Here is a 21,492-nt window from a genome sequence, read left to right as displayed (position 1 = left end):
AGAAAAATGTTGAGAGTTGTTTCAGAACGACACGTCAGTGGACGTGGCAGAGTGAACACGTGACGGGGAGGTGCTGAGACCTAGCGGAGAACGGAGGAACCGCAAGCGAGGGTTGGCGCACCTGATGGAATTCGGTGACGTCACGGGCTCATACGGAGACGTGGACGGCCGTGACCTTGTTTTGATCAGCTGTACGGTAACTTAGCGATAAGAAAATAGACTATTGGTTAAATAAATTTAAATTTAAGTGTGTTTTAGAAGAAGAGGAACTTTCAGTATGTAAGTAATTTAATTTAAGAAGTGTATGATGTATAGGCTAGAAGTGTTTCGTTGTAAGTTGTTTATGTTTTTGTTAGTTAAATTCTACCTCGGTTTTAAAAATATTTTTTTGGGATTTGTAAACATTATTAAGGAGGTACACTATAAAATCGATAAGCATTGAGAAAACTGGGAAGGCTAGATTTTGTGTGTAGAGGGAATTTACTCCAAAAGAACAGAGAGACAAAATTAATGTTTTCATTAGGGCGAGGGACCCTAAGGTGAGGCGTTGTGTCCCTGGGAAGAAAGGGAATTGTAGCGCAGACCATAGGAGATGGGCTGACTACGGAATTAAGGGTCAGGAGAATCCTGAGAGTTGTGAGTAGTTTGGGGCAGGAGTTCCCCATGGTAGTACCGAAGTGGCTATCCTGTATGGGATAGGGTACCATTTCAATGAAGTTTGTTGGTGGGGTTAGAGCCCCCTGTGTAGTGGGCCTATAGCAGATAGGCACTACAGTGAAATTTTTGGTTATTTTGTGAGGTAAATTCCCTGGAGGTTAAGTAAGATTGGATTCAGTTAGGAAGGAGGGAAATGAGAAACATTGCTGTAGAGAGTTAGTGTACTTGCCTAATGTGAAATTGAATTTTACTAAATTAATTTAGGAGAAAGTTTTGTTCGGTAAATAAATAATAATGGAAGATAGCTAGATAATTAATTAATTTTTTTTGAGTAAGGTGTTTTAAGTAATGAAATAAAATAAGGTGAAGTAATTTGAATAATTGGGGAGGAGTTTCTTTAAGAGTTTAGATAATTGTTTTTGAATTTATTGAGATATTCAGCCAGTGAAGTTTGAGTGTGAGAGATACAGTGAGATTTTAAGGAAATCGGTTGTTTATTAATTAGGACAAATGAGATTTTATGATTAAGAGTCAGTAAGCATAGTTAAAATTTACGACATGATATTTGGTGACAGTTTACAGTTATTAAGGAGAAAACAGAGTAATCTATTTATTTTTATTTTAATGGTTTGAAGATAAGATTATGAATTTTTTTTGGAAGTTTCTTTGGCATGTTGGAATAATTTTTTTTGATTTTTAGAATTTACAGAGAAAATTTAATTGATTTACATTAGTTTGGAAGTATGGAGGTTTAGTGTTCGATTAGCCCTAACTTGATGGTCGGATCCCAAAAGAATGCCGTAAAACCGATAGCCAATTGAGAGGAATGCGGTAGGCGCTTGTGTAGAGAGGGGTTGTGGGAAAACTCCTTGGGACTGATGGCAGATCAGGGGCCCTAAATAGTGTGTGATGCTGTAAAACCAGTGCAGAGAAAGCCTGGTATGCTTAAATTTTTGGGCACAGGTTATGTAAACCTGGGGTTCCATGGGATTTAGTCATGTTAGCTGCTGTGGGACATTGAGATTTCCAGGCTCCATAGTAAAGTCAATGTAAATTTTTGTTTTCTTAAAATAATAAATTTGTTTTTAATTTTTTTTGAGATATTTGATTTGTAACAGTGAATACAGACCCCGAGGAATAAGAGTTGTCATGATGTGAGAGGAGAAGGTGGTAGGCCTAAAAGGGTACAGGCACCACAGAGGTTATGTGCATTGCATAATTTAAATATAAGGAAACTTGAGAATTTGAAATTTTGTTGTTGGGTTGGACACCCATAAGAAGAGTATAGGCAGAATTTTTATTGTTATGAGATGTCTAATTTAATTGAAAAGAAGAAAGTTTAAAGATGCAAGGTAACATTATTATTGTAATAATTGAAAGAGATTAAGAGGTAGAGAGAAATAGGCAGTTTTTGTTTGTAAGTACTAAAGTTTACATATAGAAATTTAGTAACTAAGAATGAATAATAAGTTAAGTCTAGTGTAAAAGTTTTTTTTAAGTTTGTTAAGTTAAGAGTCACAAGTAAATTTTTTTTTAGAGAGAATGTCTTTGATAGGAAGTATTAGAAACTTATGGGAATTTTAGGGTAACATAAATAATGTAGGTAATGAATAATAAATAGATGGTAGGTCTTAAGTTAGGATTAACATTTGAAGCAGAATTTAATTAAGAAGAAGGAAAATAAATAGGCCTAATGAAAAGAACAAAAAAGGATTTTATGGTAAAGCATTTTTTTTAAGTAATAAACAATGAATAATAATGTTGTTTCAGGGTAATGTGTACTAATAATACAATTTTTTTTTAGGACCAAAGAACAGGAATTATGTAATTTAAATTAACATGTATTTTTGAAACTGTTACAGATTCCTTAAGATGAGCTGAGCAGCAGTCCAGTTTACAAGATGACAAGAGTTCGAGAGACAAGATACAAGATCACTGAAACAAGAGCCAAGACTGAAGATTCAAGAGAAGAGAAAGCTGGCAGCCATGGACTTACAAGTGGAGATTAATAAGGTCATGTAAAGTTTTATTTTTTTTTATGGAAGACAGTAACTGGAGTTTTTTTTGTTATAAACATTATTTACAGAACTTTTTAGGTTATAGTAATGTAATGGAACTAGTGAGTTGTGGTAGCTGTCAAAAAGAACTAATACCTTAAGTTTAATTTTTAAAGTTAATTTTCTTAATTTACAGAGGGATTAGTAGTTTTTTTTAAACCTTATTTAGGTTGGAATTTAAATACAATAGCTTATTATAAATGTGTACGAACAGTTCAAGTTCACAGTACTGATAGGTAGGTCAGATGATCTTATTGATTTTGATGATTTGTTGTTTTGAGTTGATTTTTAAGTGTTGTGAATTAGACAATGAAATAGTTCTGAAAACTTAAATTATTTCAAGCTAAGAAATAGTAAAGTTAATTGTAACTCAAAGGACACCAGAATTTAATTTTTTTTTGAATTAGTAATGTTTGAAAATTTTATACTTTACAAGAAAGGTTATAAACAAACAGATCGGATGGAACAAGGATGCAGTAAATCACAATTTCATTTAGAATTATTGATTTGCTTTTGAGGTTATGAAGGAAAAGTAGCTATAATTTAAAAATTTGAATAAAAATGGTTTTTTTTTAATTTGTTTGAAATAGAAAATTTAAAAGTTAATTAGTCATGATCTAGGTGGGTGATGGGGTGGGAATTGGCCACTCTTTTTCCCTATAACCTCCCTAACATGGCCTTCTATTACATCTAACAGAAAAAAAAAAAGAAGAAAAAGAAGACTTATTATTAGTTAGAATGTTTTTTTATGAAGATACCTGATGAACTTTTTTTTTATTGTTGGGAAGAATAGTAGCAAGATTAATCAGATGTTTTACTCAGAAGAAGAAGAAGAAGAAGATAAAGCAGTTTTATGACTCGACAAGCCAGAGATTGGTGTTTCCCCTCTGCGCTCCTATTGACTACGTTGTTTACTCTCATGGGATAGCTGGTTCGGCACCATGGAGAGAGATTGGTGGGCATTGTGGTTGCCCCCAGAAGAAAAGAAGAGTAGAAGAGGTTATGGGTGGGTCATGTGAACTGACCTTCAACCCAGTTACTTCGTGGGGACTATTTGCTGTATAGAGAAGATCAAGACTCAAGAGTTAGGGAAAATCATTGGAGGTCATGTTTCCCTTCCTTAAGTTTTTCCTATCAAATTATTTGCCTGATTAGATTATGCTAAGGGTGGGATACTTTATGTTAGCAGTTGAATTAATTAATTTTATTTTTTTTGTGTGTTTGCATCCTTGCCCATCGATTGCAGTTTAGTAGTTAGTTTTGTATTTGTCAGGCGTGATGGTAATGCCTGTTGATGATGTTTCAGAATTGTAATCTGTTCGTGATGAGGATGGCACAACTCCGAAGCAGATGTGGGGAGAAGTTGTGAGCTGCCCTGGAAGCCAGTCCAGTAGCTGTTGGAGTTGAGTGGTGTTTGCTGATGGCCAGCCCAGGGAGCTACTCTTCTCGACAACACTGACTTCGAGGAGTTGCACCAACCTTCACGAGATAAGAGTTTAATTAATTGAAACACTGTAAGGACACTTAATTTTTTTTGAAGAACGAAAGAAGTATGGTAATAAACGGAAACCGAAAAAAAAATAATAATAATAATTATCAAGAATTTGCACATTGTTTAACAAATACTGAGAAACTAAGAACAGTAATTTAATTTGTAAAGAGAGCTTCACTAACAGAACAATTATTTTAGAATTGAGAACTCGAGCCTCTGAAGGTTCCTGTGAGAACAAACCAGATAAAAGTTTTACATTTAATTTTATGAATACTTGTTGTTTTAAAATAAATCTTATGCAGAATCTAGATGTATGTTCAGACAGCAAGGAACTAAGAAAATTATTATTTTTGTGAAATGAGGAATTTATAGTTATGGTTTAATGGAAAAAGACAATTTGTAATTTTGAGGTAGCTCGATGGGGCTCGAGCTCTGTGAGGGGAGGGTTATGTCGCGGGTTGAAATTTTGCAGGGTTGTTGAAATCAAATTTAGGGACTTTACTGACGGGACTCTGGGCTGGCTGCTCTGTTCACTCGTCAGCGCAAGTGGCGTGACCATGTAATTGGGGCACGGGGCCGGCGCGGCGCGCTGCGGGCTTGCAGAATTGTGTTTGTTTGTTTGGCCGCGCGCTGGCGCAGCCACGGGCCGCAGTTACTGGGGCGCGCTGTCGTAACAAGCCGCGCGGTGTGGCCTGCACATTGGGGTAGAGGGGGGGTAGTCTTCCCAGATGTTCTAGTTAGTTGTTTAGTAAATTTGACTTCAATAACGAGCTTTTGTTATGGTAGGCGCGGCAGGGCGCGCGAATTTAAGCGCAAGTGAGTGGTGACTCGGGGCTCACTCAGGCGGAGGCTATGCGTCTCACCTGTGGTCACGAGTTGTTAGTTCGTTCGTGATGTAGGAATTCAAGCTTTCGGGCGGAAGCTATGGCCGACGCCAGAGGCCACGAGTCGTTTAATTTAAGTTAGGTCATAATGTAGTCATCTTCAAGCTTTCGGGCGGAGGCAATGGCCCTTGTCACTAGTCGTTTAGTTATAATTTTTAAAATGTAATGTTCGTTCGGATTTTAAGGGCAGGAGAGGCCCCTACGTTAGTTTTAAGTAATCGATCAAGAAAGGCTTTTCGGAAAATGTGAGTATGGACTTATCTTTGTTTTAATTTTAAGTATTAATTATGATTTGAGGTATTCGGAAGGACTAGGGAAGTGTTTAGTGAAGTTCTCTCATTCTCTCTCTTGTAAGGTCGTTCAATCGTTAAGGAAGTAAAGAGATTATTGTTTTAAATTGTAATCCCGCTATTTAAATGTTCTTTAAAATGATGTTGAGTATTTGACTTTAAGAATAAAATAATTTTAATTAAGTATTATGTTATTTTGCAAAATCTCCTTAGTTCAGCTCTCACCAGACATCCTGTACGGGATGACGAACCTATGATCCTAGGTACAGTAAAGTATTTTATGAAGTTAAGACTAGTTGATGCCAAGCGAGTTGTTTCTATGTAAAGAGCTACGATTCTCTCCCCCCTCTGAAAGTGAGACGTGACAATATAATTTCTCACAGATTCACAATTCATAAACAGTAACATCAAAAAATTCTATAGAATTACATGAAGATTCTTTAAACACTGTTGCTGAAGTGTGCAAACTCTTTTAGTTAGGTTTATGCTGAGTTAATAAAACATCACCTCATAATATGTACCTAACATCAACTATTTTAACTCCGATCCGTCGATCATTCTTAAACCAAAATCCATGAATTGCACATTGACAGTCAATACAATGCAAGTAAGTGTCAAACAGCACCTGCTATATCCAGCCAGAGCCTAGATTACGTCTTGAATACATCAAAAATCTGTTCCAACTATCATAAATTTCTAAGACCAAATGAGAGGAAAACATTTTACCTATTGCTTCAGAGTAGTAAGTGACAGCTTGCTGGTATTTTTCTGCCTTATATAACTGATTGCCAGTTTCTTTTTTCTGCTCAGCCAAACTGGAAAGGAAGTCAATCATTAGACACAAATTTATGACAAAAGTGAAAAACTAAATATTTGCAAATAAAAGTTTGTTACAGTGCTTTTTTTTCATCTTAATAAAAACCACTCACGACAAAGAAAAATTCTTAAGCTAAGAAGCTGGTTATAATAGTCACTAAACTTCCCTTTAAAGTACATAATTGGAACCAAATACACAGTAAAAACATGTGTTTTAAGTAAAAGTGTCAGATGACAGTACATGTACATTTTGTCAGGTTATGATACATAATTTAGTAAAGTGAAAGGTCCTTAATCTGGCACATTCGGAACCACAGCTGTGCCGGCCAAATTAGAGATTTTGCCACGTCACCAAACATCAATATATATACAGTAGAACCTCGTTAACCCAGACCTCATTGACCCCAACCAGTTTTGGAGAAAAAAAATTATGTTAGTACATGAAGACTCTTATTTATATAATTGAGAAAGCTTTGAACCAGATTGTAAGAGAAACTTTGACAAAGTCACAAAAAATGTTGTAGCCTGGTGTGTGTAACTTGCCAGAAAACAAGTTTGAGGACAAAGAAAAAACAAGTGTGGAAGAAGATTTTATAGAAATTTTTTAAAATATTGATGGCGGTTCTGATGTTGATGAAGAAGACAATGACAATTGGTTGCAAATTGACAATGACAAATGTTATAAAGCAATCACAGAGAAAGAAATTATTGCATCATGAAGAGAATTCAGACAAGGGTTCATGAACCAACTGTGGTTATGACCTATGCAGAAGCAGTAGCAAACATATATAAATTGATGGTCTGTTCCGAGAGTCAAGCCAAAACATCGCCAAATAAGCTTCTAATGCTAAAGCGGATGTGAGATTGAACTGCTCGTAAGCGATACACAAAACTGAGGCAGCAAAAGCTCACTGCCTTTTTTACTACCGACTAGTTTGTACCTATATTATATACAAAGCAAATCCATATTATGTGTTTTTCGGATAGTGTGTGTAGATAATAATTTTTACTCTCCATTAAAAATATTTTTTGGTAAGTACATACATATTCTTTTTTATTGTTTTTCCCACATTCACTGGAATTCCTGGATTTTCATTAAATTGGGTTAACCCCAGCCCCAATTGATCCAGTTTAACAAGGTAATTTTAACAGGAATGTCAAGTGTGTGAATGTGAAATGTAACCTGCTAGAAATCAGGAAACACTGTATGTACTAAAATGTAAACTGACAGTAACATAGACTCTGGGAACTAAAACCGCCAGCAGTGCAAGAAAGCGAATGGTGATCAAGGTCAACAGCCGGAATCCACTTGAAAAAATAAGAATGGGAATGTCTTGATTAGTGACGGATTAAAGAATGCACAGATCCACAGAATGTCGGACTAAAGACCTTTCACTATAATTTTGTACAATTATCAAAAATGAACACCTTCACTACAGTTCCTAACACACTCAGGATCAGGGCTTTAGTTAATTAGAGCAATATAAATCTATTTACAGAACACAAAATTAACAAATTTAAAGGCTAGATGTAAGCTAGTTCACAATGATCACTACCATACAATATGCATTTCACAAAGTCTTTTTCTTCATTTTTTCCCAGTTTCCAAATTTTTCTGAGGAAGTATTTTTAATCGTATTCAGAATTTTATCCTTTAGATGCAAATAGAAACTATCAAAATATTGTTGTGCAGCTTATCCTGGACAGTCTAGTTGAAAAATATTATAAGCATACCATCTTTATATTTTCTTTAAAACTTTTGTTTGAATCTGCCATCAAATATTTTCCAGTAATATTTTAATTTGTACTTAAATGCCAATGGGAATAGTTTAGAAATGTTATAATCCCATCAAAGCATATTATAACAATTTATTTATTTCCTAGAAATGGTAAGGGGGATAAATACCAGTCGCTACATATGGGGGTTGTAATACTAATAGCCACCAATTACGTAACGTCTACAATTGCAATGTCATAAATTGTGTCCAATGGACAATGATCGCTGATTGGTCCACGTGACCCTCTGACTTCATGGATGGTGTGGAAAGTGGTCCTAATCTCCCTAGTCCGAGTACATTGGTCAACTTGAACTTTCTGTCCCAATCTGTGTCTTTTGTTAGCATAGAACAGTGGTTCCCAAACTTTTTGGTTCCACGACCCCCTTTTGGATACTAATTTTTGCTGCAACCCCCTTAAACATTTTTGGTACAGTGATAAAATTAAAACATATAAATATTGTGATACATTTTTTTATAAATTAAAAAAAAATAATAAAATGTGTATAACAAATATTTTTTTAGTCACCGAGCCATCGGAGCTGAAATATGTGAAGAAGTAGTTCAAACTGTCCCCAAAAGATGGCACACAAATCCGTGATGGAAAACGGAGATAAACAAAGCACTGGAGAGTGCAGTGGCTCGAGCGAACTGTCGTTTGGTGCGTTAATAGTGTTTTGTTCGGTCACATATTGTTTGCGTTTATTCTGTCATGGATAAATTTGTTAAACGTGCGGGCCTTCAGTTTCTCACGATAAGAACGAAACAAAAAAGGCTAAGATGAGAAAGTACAATGACTGTTATATTAAGTACGGATTTACAGTGCTCGGGAATCGGCCACAATGTGTTGTGTGCAGTGAGTTGTTATCCGCCGAGAGTATGAAACCATCCAAGATGATTCGTCACTTGGAAACTAAACATTCAAGTTTGAAAGACAAGCCAGTGGACTTTTTTGAGCGAAAATTAACTGTTCTAGTCGGTCAGAAAAACTCGGTGTCTCAGTTGAGTAGCAATAATGTGAGTAAAAATGCTTTGCTAGCATCGTATCAAGTAGCTTTACGAATAGCGAAGAAAGGCAAGCCACACACGATTGCTGAAGATCTCATTCTACCGGCCGCTCAAGACATGCTTTCAACAATGGTTGGTCCGGAGGCAGCTAGCAAACTGTCCAATGTTCCATTGTCAAATAATTCAGTGGGGAGGCGTATTACTGAAATGGCTGAAGACTGCAAGAACCAGTTGAAAGAAAAATTGCAGAAAAGTGAATTTCTTTCTATTCAAGTAGACGAGTCTACGGATGTATCTAATTTGACAGAGTTTATGTGTTTTGTTCGCTACGAAAATGATGACGGTGTGGAGGAGGACATATTATTTTGCAAACCTTTGCCTGACCACGCAACAGGTGAGGAAATGTACAAACTGTTTATTTCTGCCACCGCTTCCCTTAACATTGACTGGAAAAAGTGTGTTTCGATCTGTAGTGATGGTGCCAAAGCACTGACAGGTAAAAAAAGTGGTTTCGTGAAACTTCTAATGGCTATTATGCCTAAGGCTGTCTGGGTACATTGCTTTCTACATCGTCAGGCATTAGCTTCAAAGAACATGCCCATCGAACTGAAAGAAGTTTTGAACGATGTCGTTAAATCGGTAAATTTTATAAAAAGCAGGCCATTACAGTGTCGATTGTTCTCACAGTTGTGCGAAGAAATGGGGGCGGAATACAAATGCCTCTTACTGCACACAGAAGTTAGGTGGTTGTCACATGGGAAGGTGTTCTCTCGAGTGTTCGCTCTGCGCACTGAGCTTAAAGCATTTTTTCAAGTTATAAACAAAGACTTTGTTGGTTTGTTTGACAAGAAGGAGTGGCTATTAAAGCTTGCGTACTTGGCGGACATATTTCAACATCTTAACGATCTGAATATTACCTTGCAAGGTAGAGACAAAACTATCATTTTTGCCCAAGACAGAGTGAATGCATTTGTAAAAAATTTGGCAGTGTGGGCATCCAGGGTTGAGAAAAAAAATTTAGAAAACTTCGAATTGGCACACGAATTTCTTACATCCCTTGATGAACGCGATGAAGATTTTCCTGACGTCAGCGAGCTGTCCAAACTGATTGACGGGTCTACGAGAGCAGATCATCGACTACATTCCCGAAGATGAACATACCGATTTGAGGTGGGTGCTGAACCCTTTTAACGAGCATTCTGTTAACCAAGCGGACCTAAGCCCACATATCCACGACAAACTTATTGAGTTGTCTTGTGACAAGACTTTGCAGCTGTCTTTCAGCACCAAAGACGTGGACAAGTTCTGGCTGGATAGAAGAACCGAATATCCGAGTTTGACTACGGCAGCCCTCAGAATTATTATGCCCTTTGCAACGTCTTACCTCTGCGAGCTGGGGTTTTCACCACTGATTAATATAAAAACCAAGGCGAGAAATCGGCTGGATGTGGAAGATGATCTTTTTTTGTGTATCTCAAAAATTAAGCCAAACCTAGAAAAACTTGTTAACGAGAAGCAGGCACATGTGTCGCACTGAAGCCACATCAGTTCCTTTTTTTTACATATTTGCTATTTTTTTATTTAAAAACTTTATAACTTTAGCCGATTTAACATACATCGCAGGCCCAGAAGCCAAGAATTATGTAGCTGATTTATTTTGTATTAATCTATAATTAATAAATAGATATATTGAAAGTTTGAGAAGATATTTCATTTTTAATTCACCACAATCGTCTTTAGTGTTTGTAATTAGTTTAATGGTAAATTAGTATTTATTTACTTTTAAAGTAAATTAATTTGTTTTAGGCAGAACTTCATTTTTTCTTTCGTTACTCTATTCGAGAGTATTTTTCGACTTTTTAAAATTATTTTGGAAACCTTTCGCGACCCCTCTCGAAACGATCCGCGACCCCCCCAGGGGTCGTGACCCCCAGTTTGGGAACCACTGGCATAGAAGAACACTCATGATATTCACTGTTTCCAGTTCCATTTCAAAAAAGTAACCAGAAAAAAATATGCAGTGAAGTAGTAACCGAAAACCAAGACCAAGAAAAAATATTGATAAGTGATGTCCATCTGCAAGTGGCACTTTTGAAGGCAAACACAAATTTATTTTTGGCAGTGTGATTAGAGTTCATTTATTAGCATTTACTTTTGCTATACTGGATAACTAAATATTATTTAACTCCCACAACTTTCACATGTTAAATTAATATTCAATGCTGCATCCTAGTTTACAATGCATGAAAAAAAGCAACAATAACAATCAAAAAACACTTATTTTTGAGCTGAATATTTACTGTGCTAAAAACAGTTTTTTCAGACATTGGACATCACAAATGTAGATAGGGCGAAAATGTGACGTCATTCGGACTGTTGTAGACGAGTCTTTATTCACACAACGTAAGGGATATAAGTCTGACAAACTAAGAGATATGTCAGTTTTGATATTTGTACAATTATCTTTAGAATTTTTACTATTTAATGAGCTGTAGATGAGAAGCAAAGTTATTGTTTTTCAGGAGTAATAGATCATTATCTAGTGTCACATTTGGTACAGGAAGTTGTCTCAAGTAGGACAGTGTACATACAATTAAATATTCACTACAATCAGTGTTCACAATATGTAGTAAAAAAGTTTACATTCCTACTGCTAACAACAAAGTAAGCCATTTAGAAACATATAATAAATATTAGGCAAGAAAATACAAAAATAACCATTTCCTAAGGAATCGTGTATCATTTGGCTCAGTGTGTTTATGCATTCAGCATTTATGATATTGTTGCTACAATAAAAACCAAGTGTTTTGAAAAATACTGTAAATAAAAAATATTTTATAGAATTTTAAAATAAATCTTTTAAACTTGCTAGGTTCTTGTCTAACATGGGCACATAGATGAAAAACCATTTGCTACATAAAATTTTAAGAGCCTGACATAACAATAAATTATAACAGCTTTTGATAAAACATAATGTTTCAAATTATTAGTGTCATGGGATATAAAAAAATATGAAAAATATGGCTAGCATCGGGATATCTGAGCTTGAAAAAAATCCCTGAAACAAAGATACTTGCATGGCAAAAAAATGACATTAAATTGAAGAACATTCAATGTAGTAAATGTCTCGGGGATAAGTTATTATTTTACATGAACAAGAAGAGAATTACTATAAAATAAGGAATCAAGGAAATGCAAGGAGAAAGGACAACTGAAGTAAGAAATGACAGAAAAGATTCACAAAACACTAAGTTGCTGGGTCCCACAAAATGAAAGAAATGAACACAGAAGACAACTGATAAATCTATAGTTATATAATTTTTCCAGAAATTAAAATAAGTCAAACAATAAAAATTAAATAGAAAGGTATTGAAAATTTATTAAAATATTTTCCAGTAGGCCTACATATTCAACAACTTAAGTGTTATTTTTTTTAATAATTATATAGTATAGGTATGTCTTTTGGGTTTATCATTTTAATTTATAAAATATTAAAAATGATACTGACTGCACGACTCAGTGAGCTTTAGTGCAAAACATTTTAAGTATGAGCTAACAATGATGTGCATGCAGGCTGTTTGTGCAAAACACTCTTAAGTAATTTTTGCTTCATGTTTTGCACTGCCACAATTTTAATACACATTCATTGCACTCTCCTATAAGAACAGCCAAACAGTGTTAAAACTTAAAACAAAACAAAAATTAAAATATTTTTGAAGCATTTGAAAGTACTACACTAATTTTTTTTTTTAATTTAGGGCAAAAGCTGCATGTAAATTTTAAAACTTAATGCAACATAGAAGATGATCTTGCAATGCATATGTAAGCTTTATACAGTTTGCAGACCAAAATACTGTGAAGTAAAACTTATTCTCTTGATTCCATAATATGTTTCAGGCATCTTTTGGCTTAAACAAGACTCACTTCTTCCCCAAAACAAGCCACAATGCTGGCCTTAAGAAATCAGAGTTGAGAAGTTTAACATCCTAGATTTTAGCAGCTATATGCTATAATGCACAGAAGCTTTCCTAGAAAGGACAATGAAATCAAAACATACTCACAATTTCTCACTTATGTGTTGTTTCGGAAATCTTGACATGGTGGAAAATTTTCCCATATCTACAACGAATTAAGAAGATTTGACCAGCGGGTTATGGCAAATAAGAACAGATACAAACTACGTATCCTTGTACCAAGTCTTCATTGACTGTAACTGCAAGAAAAACCTTCCACTGCAGCAATGTTTACACTACATTAACCCAATCATTCATAAAAAGTAATAAACAAAACAAAGTAGAGCCTAACTCAGGAAGTTAAACCAATAACGTATTTTAAAAATGATTACTGCTGCAAAACGTGTGATGTAGAGTAACATTCCTTGTTCCACAATTCTTACAAATTCACAAGTAACTCAACCTAGCAAGCTTTCATTCCCTAGATAAATACTATTTATGTAAACAGGTTTGTGTGCTATTTTTATGTGATATATGTCTAGTTTATTTTCAATATTTTACATAGGTATGCCATTTTAATACCTTTTACCATGTGACCATAAGCAATTCCATCTATTTTCAGTACTAGTACGTTTTTCAGATTGTCATAAATTATTATAGGTACTTTTATTAAATTACCAGTGTTTCTAAATATGAGATAGTACGATTCTTTGTACTTCTGTACAAATAAGTTATTAAGTAAAATAATTTTATTTTGCTAGTTTTTTATTTACGTTAAAGAAATTTTTGAGAATAAATATACTATTATTTGTTCCTGTAACATATTAAATGTTTACATCCTGGAGTATCTACTCCAAAAAAAGTTTCAATACATTTCTACAAATAAATAAAATTAAAATAAACAAATACTACAATAATTAAGGACCAAAATGACCATGCCACGTAGGTAGTAAATGCCCCTAAATAGATTAAAATGCATCTCAAGATGTTTTGGTCAGAGTACACCACACTACTATCAACTTTGATATTATCGGGGCATAATATGCATACCAACTTAACTTGCCTGCTAGGTATCACAGTAATTTTGAAAGAAAAAATATATATTCTATTCTCTTTAAATCCTATAAAAGTATATACAAAAAAATTCATGGGGAAAATACATTACACTATTCATATAGTCAACTTGAATCATAAAATGTAGGCAACAGTTTAGTAGTATAATCCAGTGTCACAAGTGGAATTTTCTAACATTTTGCAATACCAAATTCCTACATTAGAAATTTTCAATTTGGACCTAAAAAAATTTTGGTACTAAATCTTCCGGCACTGAAACTTCTCCGTTCTGAAGGTCCTGTACAGTTATGTTGTTTGGTAATTTATTTTTCTCAGCTTGCAATACTGATTTCCTTAAAAATAAAGCAGCTTTATCGAGAAGATCTTGATCTTTTAAATTTTGTACGAACTCCTCATCAATAACAGTAACATTTTTCGGAACAAGTAACTTTTTATTGTAATGTTTCATAAATCTGGTATCTTTTTTAAAACAACTTCTATTTTGATCTCCAAGTTGTGAACAGCAAAATCCCCCATTATTTCTTCAGTATTCTCTACTTTTTCTTTAAATAAATCTATGTAGTGTCTGTGCAGATAAGTCAAAAAGTAACTACGACCTTTTTTTACAACATTTTCTTGTATGAAATCACAGATTTCATCAAAAACAACTTGATGGCCTTCACGAACATCATGCCAAGGTGTTTTAGTTGTATTCTTCTTGGATGATATTTTATAAGAGTAATCTAATTGACATTTTTTGTGATAGTATATTTTTGAATTCGTTACATCTTGCACTTTCTCAATCAATTTCTGTAAATCTTCTTCTTTTTCACTCAATTTCTTTAAGAAATCGTTTTTGTCACACGTATGCAATGGTAATCTCTTCAGTTTATATCTTTTTGTTTTCTGGTCACAATAGATACATACGTTATTTTCGTCTCTATTCACATCACTTTCAAATGAAATATTATGAGAGGAAGAATCAACAACACAATCGGACGACAGAGAAGGTTCGTCAGAAAGAGATGAAACTGGTTCAACTAAGTCTAATTCAACATCTGCTTCAGGTATAACCATCGGTTCAGCTGTATTAGTAGTACTAGCTGGACTTGTGTGAGACACTATATCTGAATTGGGAACTATAGAATTATTTTCTTGACCTGAGGTAGATGGTATACAAGGATCAGTATTAGTAATAGAATTATTTTCTACGTTAGATGTTGATGCCACTGATGGGTTTTCAACAACACTGGATGCATTTTTTTTTTTATCATTTTTTGGTTTAACAGGAGTGGCAGAATAATATTTTTTTGGCAAAGCTGTGAAAGATTTATAACACTCCCGATGATAACCACTTTCATACAAATCGTCCGGTATGGGTAAAAGTAAGTCTTTATATTTGAGGTTATGTATTAATCGCTGCTTTAGAACAACTTTACTTTTTTTTAATGTATCTTCGGAAAATACCAATTTGTCATGAGTTTTTTTACAATACGTATATTTCATTCTTTTATCTTCTTCTCCTTCCATAATTTTCACAATTGTTAATAACTTAATATCACTCACAAATTACACAACGTAAACAACAACCACATGTGCGTCAGTAGACTCAAAGTATACATAATACTAAACGTTGCGCACTGCGCATGAACGAAACATACCCATTGAACTGTGACATTGTGTGAGTTAATAGATGTAAGAGATAGGGAACCGAGTTATTATACGTCTCACTCGCTCTAAAACGCATATAAATAGCATTCATAGTGCTCTTGCGCTAATATTCCCGGCTGATAATTTTTGTGTCTGGGGGTTGTTGGGTCATTAAAATTTGTCTGACCAATGAAATATAACTTAATAACAGTTACCTTAATAACATATTCAAAAGTCAGACATGTAAAAATAAATAAAGTTGATTTTTTTTTTTGAACTTTAAAGCGTCTGACCAAAGTTTTGGTCCATGGAAAGTGTCTGACACTTATTATACTACTTTAGAATAATATTCTATAAAACATATACAAAAATCAGCCATACAAATTTAAGTTAAGTTACCCTTATTTTTAGTTACCTGTCTCAGCTCCATAAACTCACAGGTATTCAAAGCACATGAGACACTACTGAGAACCTAAGGTTTTATCTATTCGAAAATAAGTTATGTCTGATCGCTCTGGGATCTTACTCTATTATAAAAAATAATGTGTAAATGTGTTAAATACTAGTACAGACAAAAACAGATACGTTGTGCCATGCTGGAACTATAAGTTTTTGGTCTAAATTATTCTTATTTTGAAAAAACTAATTCAGAAACTGAAAATTACAATACAAAAAGAATCATTTAATTACAAAATAATTGGACTGTCCACCAATGTTTTTGGACGCATTCCTTCAAACATCTAAAGAAAATTTAATTGAAATTATTTTTTTCACAATGATTAAAAACCAAATTCTAGGGACCCCCAAACATTTTTAAATCATATACGGTTTTGAATTATTCAAGTTTAATCCAAACAAGATCTCCTGTACAAAGCATGGAATAAAACATCTCTGCAAAATTTATTAATTTCTAATGTACAGTTTCTATGTTTAGTCCTCTTTCTAGCATAATCAATGTAGAAACCAACATATAGGCTAGATCATAGTCACAGCTTTATCTATTGATTACATACACACACATAAAACATTCATAGATGTAAAATAAGTATATCTTCTAATAAAAAACACTCAAAACAAACTTTAATAAATATACTACCCAAACAACTCTTTTTTACTGATTATTAATTACATTAGTTTTTCTTTTCCATAAATTTTCTTGGGTCTCATTTATTATTGTATTTTGCTGGTCATGTGAACAGTAAAAACGAAGCTTGGCATTGAATTTTTTTTTACTTAAAGTATTGCGTAAATATGAAAATGTTTTTCTATTTACAAAAAAAAATTATGAAGTTAATAATGTACCTACACATTTATAAGTCAAATCACGAGTTTTATGTATTATAACAGTAAGACGAAGCAGTAAAAAAAAATGCAGAACTACTTGGAATTTCACCAAAGCAGGTTGTGATAAAACCCTAGTCAAAGCCCACAACATTTTGCCAATGTAAGTTATTTTCTGGATGTTACATCTCAGGTTTGATGATATAACCAATGAGAGACATGTATGCCTGGCAATGATATTACAAGACTGCAGTGAAAAACGTAAGCCTCAAAACATCAGATGCAAGAAAAGGAAAAAAATTTCAAGAAGAAATTCATATTCTTAAAGTGTATCGTCACAGGTTGAATAAATACAAAACTAATAACAGTTCACTCCCAAAGCAGATGTCAATGGACATACCTCGTGCTAAACAAAAGTACACTTTGCAGCTTGTGTGTCCGAGTGCATCTGCTGTGGCCCGAAAAGTTTTGCTCAATAGAACTGCGATTTCTAAACTTTCAGGAGGTACTTTTGCATTTGCTCAGAAAACATATAAGGTACATTGGCACAAACCTAGCAGTCGGTCAGTGGGTTGAGTCAGTGGTTCTAATGTACAATTTAAGCAATTACAGTGACAGTGTAGAAACACTGATCATCAACCTGTCAATAAAAGATGGCATATAGTGTGCCGTGTGCAGTGGACAGTGAACCGTATAGAACAGTATGGCGGTTTTTAATGTTTTGTAAACGAGGCCATGTAATCAAGTGATTTTAAGCAGCTTAAAGGACTGGCAAAATTAAAAGGCAAAGTTTAAAAGATCCAACCAAACATAAAATTTTAATTTTAAAAACCAGCATGTCAACATTTAAAAATAAAAAAAAGCACAAGATTTATAGTCTCAGATCCTGTTCAACTTACCTCCAACACAAACTATTTGCAAAATGTAAAATTCATGATGTGTAGGTTTACCTGCCATGTATTTTCTTTATAACAGCACATTTTTAGAAAGAAATATTTCAAAAATGAGATTACAGAAGCACGTTATGTGTTGCCTAGCTGTGAAAACTCAGAAAATTACTATCTAGTGCAGTGATGACCAACTGACAGCTCGCAAGCCGAATACCGCCAACGACATAATTTTGTAAGCTATGGCACACTTAAAATTTTTTTGACAAATAAATGTTAAGAGTTACACTGTCATGTATATGCAGTATACGTTGTCAGCAGTCACTGTTATGAAGCCATGATATTCCCACACAAGTATAGAAAAATATTTGTATTTTGGTATAATATAATTATATTGGTTCATAAATTAGTTAATTATTATCTTTAAGATAATTATTTGTTTCTTCGTCTTCATTATTATATTTATTGGTTAATGCACAGATAAATATTAAAAAAACTTCGTAAAATATATACCTAAAATGATACTTGGCTCTCAAAATGACATGTTGGTCATTGCTGATCTAGTAAGTGATCAGGACAAAATTAGTAGGTCAAAAATTTTAATTATGAATATTTACCAGACTTTATACAAATAGCAGATCAAGTAATATTCATCTAGTGACAAAATTTGTCACAGATATACAAAAAAAAAAGCTGTAAAGTGAACCATAAAGCCATTTCTTAATCAAACATGGTAAATATGTAGTTGGGCGATATTTGTTTAAAAAATTTTAAAATTCCTAAATTACTTTTATTATATGCTTTTTAACTTCCTCTTTTCATTAAACCCGGCGGAGATAAGAAATTCCAAATACTTTAGGAGATATTCAATTTTTTAATTTTCATCATAAGACCTGTGCAATCATTCGACCACCGCAATTTTTATTTTGCAGTGTGTTCGTGAATGCCTAATTAATTAAAATAGTCTATTAGGTCAGGTCAGTTACATTATAAATACTTTCAAACTAAGCGGACATTAAAAATAATATGAATTAATTTTAATGGTTGTTTAGTTTTAAAGTATTTATAATGTAACTGACCTGACCTGACCTAACAAACCGGGACAAAGGATGAACAGTAGGAACTCACGTAATTTTTTTTTTACTTTTTACTTGCGCAACAATATCCAAATAACAAAAAAACATTAAAATTTGAAAGGTTAAAAACTAACCTAAGTTAGAGGCGGGTAAACAATGGTGAACACAAAGAAAAAAAAAATCATACTCGTAAACAAGAAACAACGGTGCACGTCACATGAATGCACAGGTATTGTGATGAAAATTTAAAAAATAAAATAAAAGTATTTTCAGATTTTATAAAAAAAAAATTTTCAGCACCTATCGCGCAACTACATATTTACCAAACATAACATTAAAATGCAACAATACAGCATGGCAGTTAAAGCTTTTCCTGGTCCCCTAACACATACACTTTGGCTTAATGGATGAATCATAGTTGCTTACAAAGTGACAACCAATATCTAAAATGTATGTTGATTTAAAAACGTTTTATGTATAAAATATACAGAATAGCTGCTATAAGATATAATCTTAACAAAATAACGATGCTTTTGAGAAAAGTTAAAAACATACAGGCTTGTAATGCCTTTGAGGAAAGTTAAAAACATACAGGCTTGATTAGAAAAATATTTTGTAGTTCATACATAGCTAAAGTTATTTGGGTTAGGTAGTCATTATGAACACATCCTAATTTTCAACCTTATCCAACTTTATGCTTATAAAGAGGAAGTATTATCATACAATACACACAATACATGCAGCAGCTAGTAATCTTTAAGAAGCAATTGTAGCTACAATGCAATAGACCCTCTGTCAAACGATGATGTGAGACCAATCAAGTGCCATTTGCAGACAAAGCTTCACCATTGTCTTCCTTGAATCATTTGTAGTGAATACCAATACATACATTACTAACTTGCTGGAAATACTCTGGTAGGCCTTCATTTTAATACTATTATTGTACTTAGCCATTGCCGATTAATATCATACAGAAATTTAGGGCACAAATCTGAAACATAAAACTGCTATCCTAGCACACTGCCTGGCTATTAATAATATTCTATATCTGCCTCATCACAAGAAAAAAAGCACAAATTAAGATTAACTTCACATTTTATATGTTTACTTTACATGCCCACAGCAGATAGTATTATGTTTTTTGAGATATGTTTAATAAAATGCCAACTTTTAAAAACACCTAATGTCTTGAAAACTGTCAGTTTCCCGTATTCGTGTATAGCGAATCCCTTCACCTATTTACTCACCTTGTAGTGTTACAATCCTCTTGACTGAAGTTCATGTTTAACATAGCAAAATTTTTCACAAAGACAGTTTGAACCTATTTTGGGACAGCTCAAAACAATAAAATCGACAAAAACATCAGTAAGTTCAAATATACAACACTTATTTTTTTAAAACTATAATTTCTTCCAGTCCTGCTATCATAGATTAAACCAGAACCCTTTATTTCAACAGTTGTATAGTAATTCACTCTTAATCTGGCCTAAAAAAAAATTATGGGAGAATGTGAATCAGGAGCCAATGTATTTACAGAATTTGCTGAAAAAAGTGCTAAATCTGAAAAATAATTTTCTTTTAATTAGGGAGAAGGTCTTAAGCATAAAAATATGCACTAATGTGGTTTATCCGAATGTTCATGTTTATCTATCTTTTCTTTCAAAGAGCACATAGCAACTTTCTGAAAGAAATAAAGCAAATTCATCCTCCACCATCCACATAGCTGCATATGCATACCTCGCATACTCTATTTTATAGTGTGTATGACTGATAAAAATACACACTGGAGCATAACATTGTACCCTCAAATTGCCATCACTACGGAATTTCCATGTAAGGATTTCAAGTAAATCCTTGTCTTGCTAAAAACCAAATCCAAAGGCACCCTGTTTATAAATCAAGGGACGTTCAGCCTAACTCACATTTGCATTAGTTTATAAGAAATTTGTATGTAATTCTGTGCAAGTATATACATTTATTCAAACACTTGTTCTTGTTAGCAAGTCTGCTATGTGTGTGAACAGGGCCAACCATTTCCTGAGCGGTAACGACAGCCATTCTTAGCGTTCAGTCCAGGGGTTTTTAAACTTTCCTAGCCACAACCCAGTCACCTAGGTATAAACTTGCACGACCTGTGCAGGTGCCCAAAATGGTTATCCGGTTGGCGAGATAACTGGGAGGGGAAGGATGGGGGGGGGGGGGGGGGGGCAGAATAAGGTAGCAGCCATCCTCATCATCATCTCTTCCGTATTTCCTAAAAACAACTGCTATAAGCTCTCGGTGAACATGTTTTTAACACTGTTTAATATTATTCATTTGTCTGAAATTCTCAAATGGGATGAGTTGATTTTCAACTACTTAGCCTTCATTAACATTTTATTGTTTTTAAGATGTTACGATGATCAATCTTGACAGCTATGGAGACACACATTTAGGTCGTTAGCCACAGTTATGAAACTCTACGCTAGGCCAAAATTTCCTAGAGAACTAATGTGAAATATAGTTCACATGGATAAGACACCCTGTTTTCTTAAGAGGCTAAATGGAGAATACTTCAGTACCTATGTTGAAAAAATCAACATGTGATATATGGAATCGCTTCTCCAAAACACA

The 21,492-nt window shown here is 33.8% G+C and overlaps 1 protein-coding gene across 5 annotated transcripts in view; it reads right to left on the bottom strand.

Moving 5' to 3' along the window:
• LOC134533576 (dnaJ homolog subfamily C member 7) overlaps window positions 1–21,492 on the bottom strand; it is a 52,429-nt gene that overhangs the window by 22,931 nt on the left and 8,006 nt on the right. For 2 of the 5 annotated variants that reach the window (XM_063371108.1, XM_063371112.1), the window contains exons 2-3: window positions 13,041–13,098; window positions 6,107–6,195 (exon numbers count right to left, since the gene is read on the bottom strand). In XM_063371108.1, coding sequence (XP_063227178.1) covers window positions 6,107–6,195; window positions 13,041–13,098 — 147 coding nt within the window. Of the gene's footprint in view, window positions 1–6,106; window positions 6,196–13,040; window positions 13,193–20,126; window positions 20,196–21,492 lie in introns of those variants that run through there. The other 3 variants (XM_063371111.1, XM_063371110.1, XM_063371109.1) reach the window with 3 other exon arrangements.

The sequence above is a fragment of the Bacillus rossius genome, chromosome 1 (assembly GCF_032445375.1).
Source record: "Bacillus rossius redtenbacheri isolate Brsri chromosome 1, Brsri_v3, whole genome shotgun sequence".
Lineage (NCBI taxonomy): Eukaryota > Metazoa > Arthropoda > Insecta > Phasmatodea > Bacillidae > Bacillus > Bacillus rossius.
Note: the sequence above shows the minus strand (reverse complement) of the source record. Positions and strands in the feature narration are given on the sequence as shown.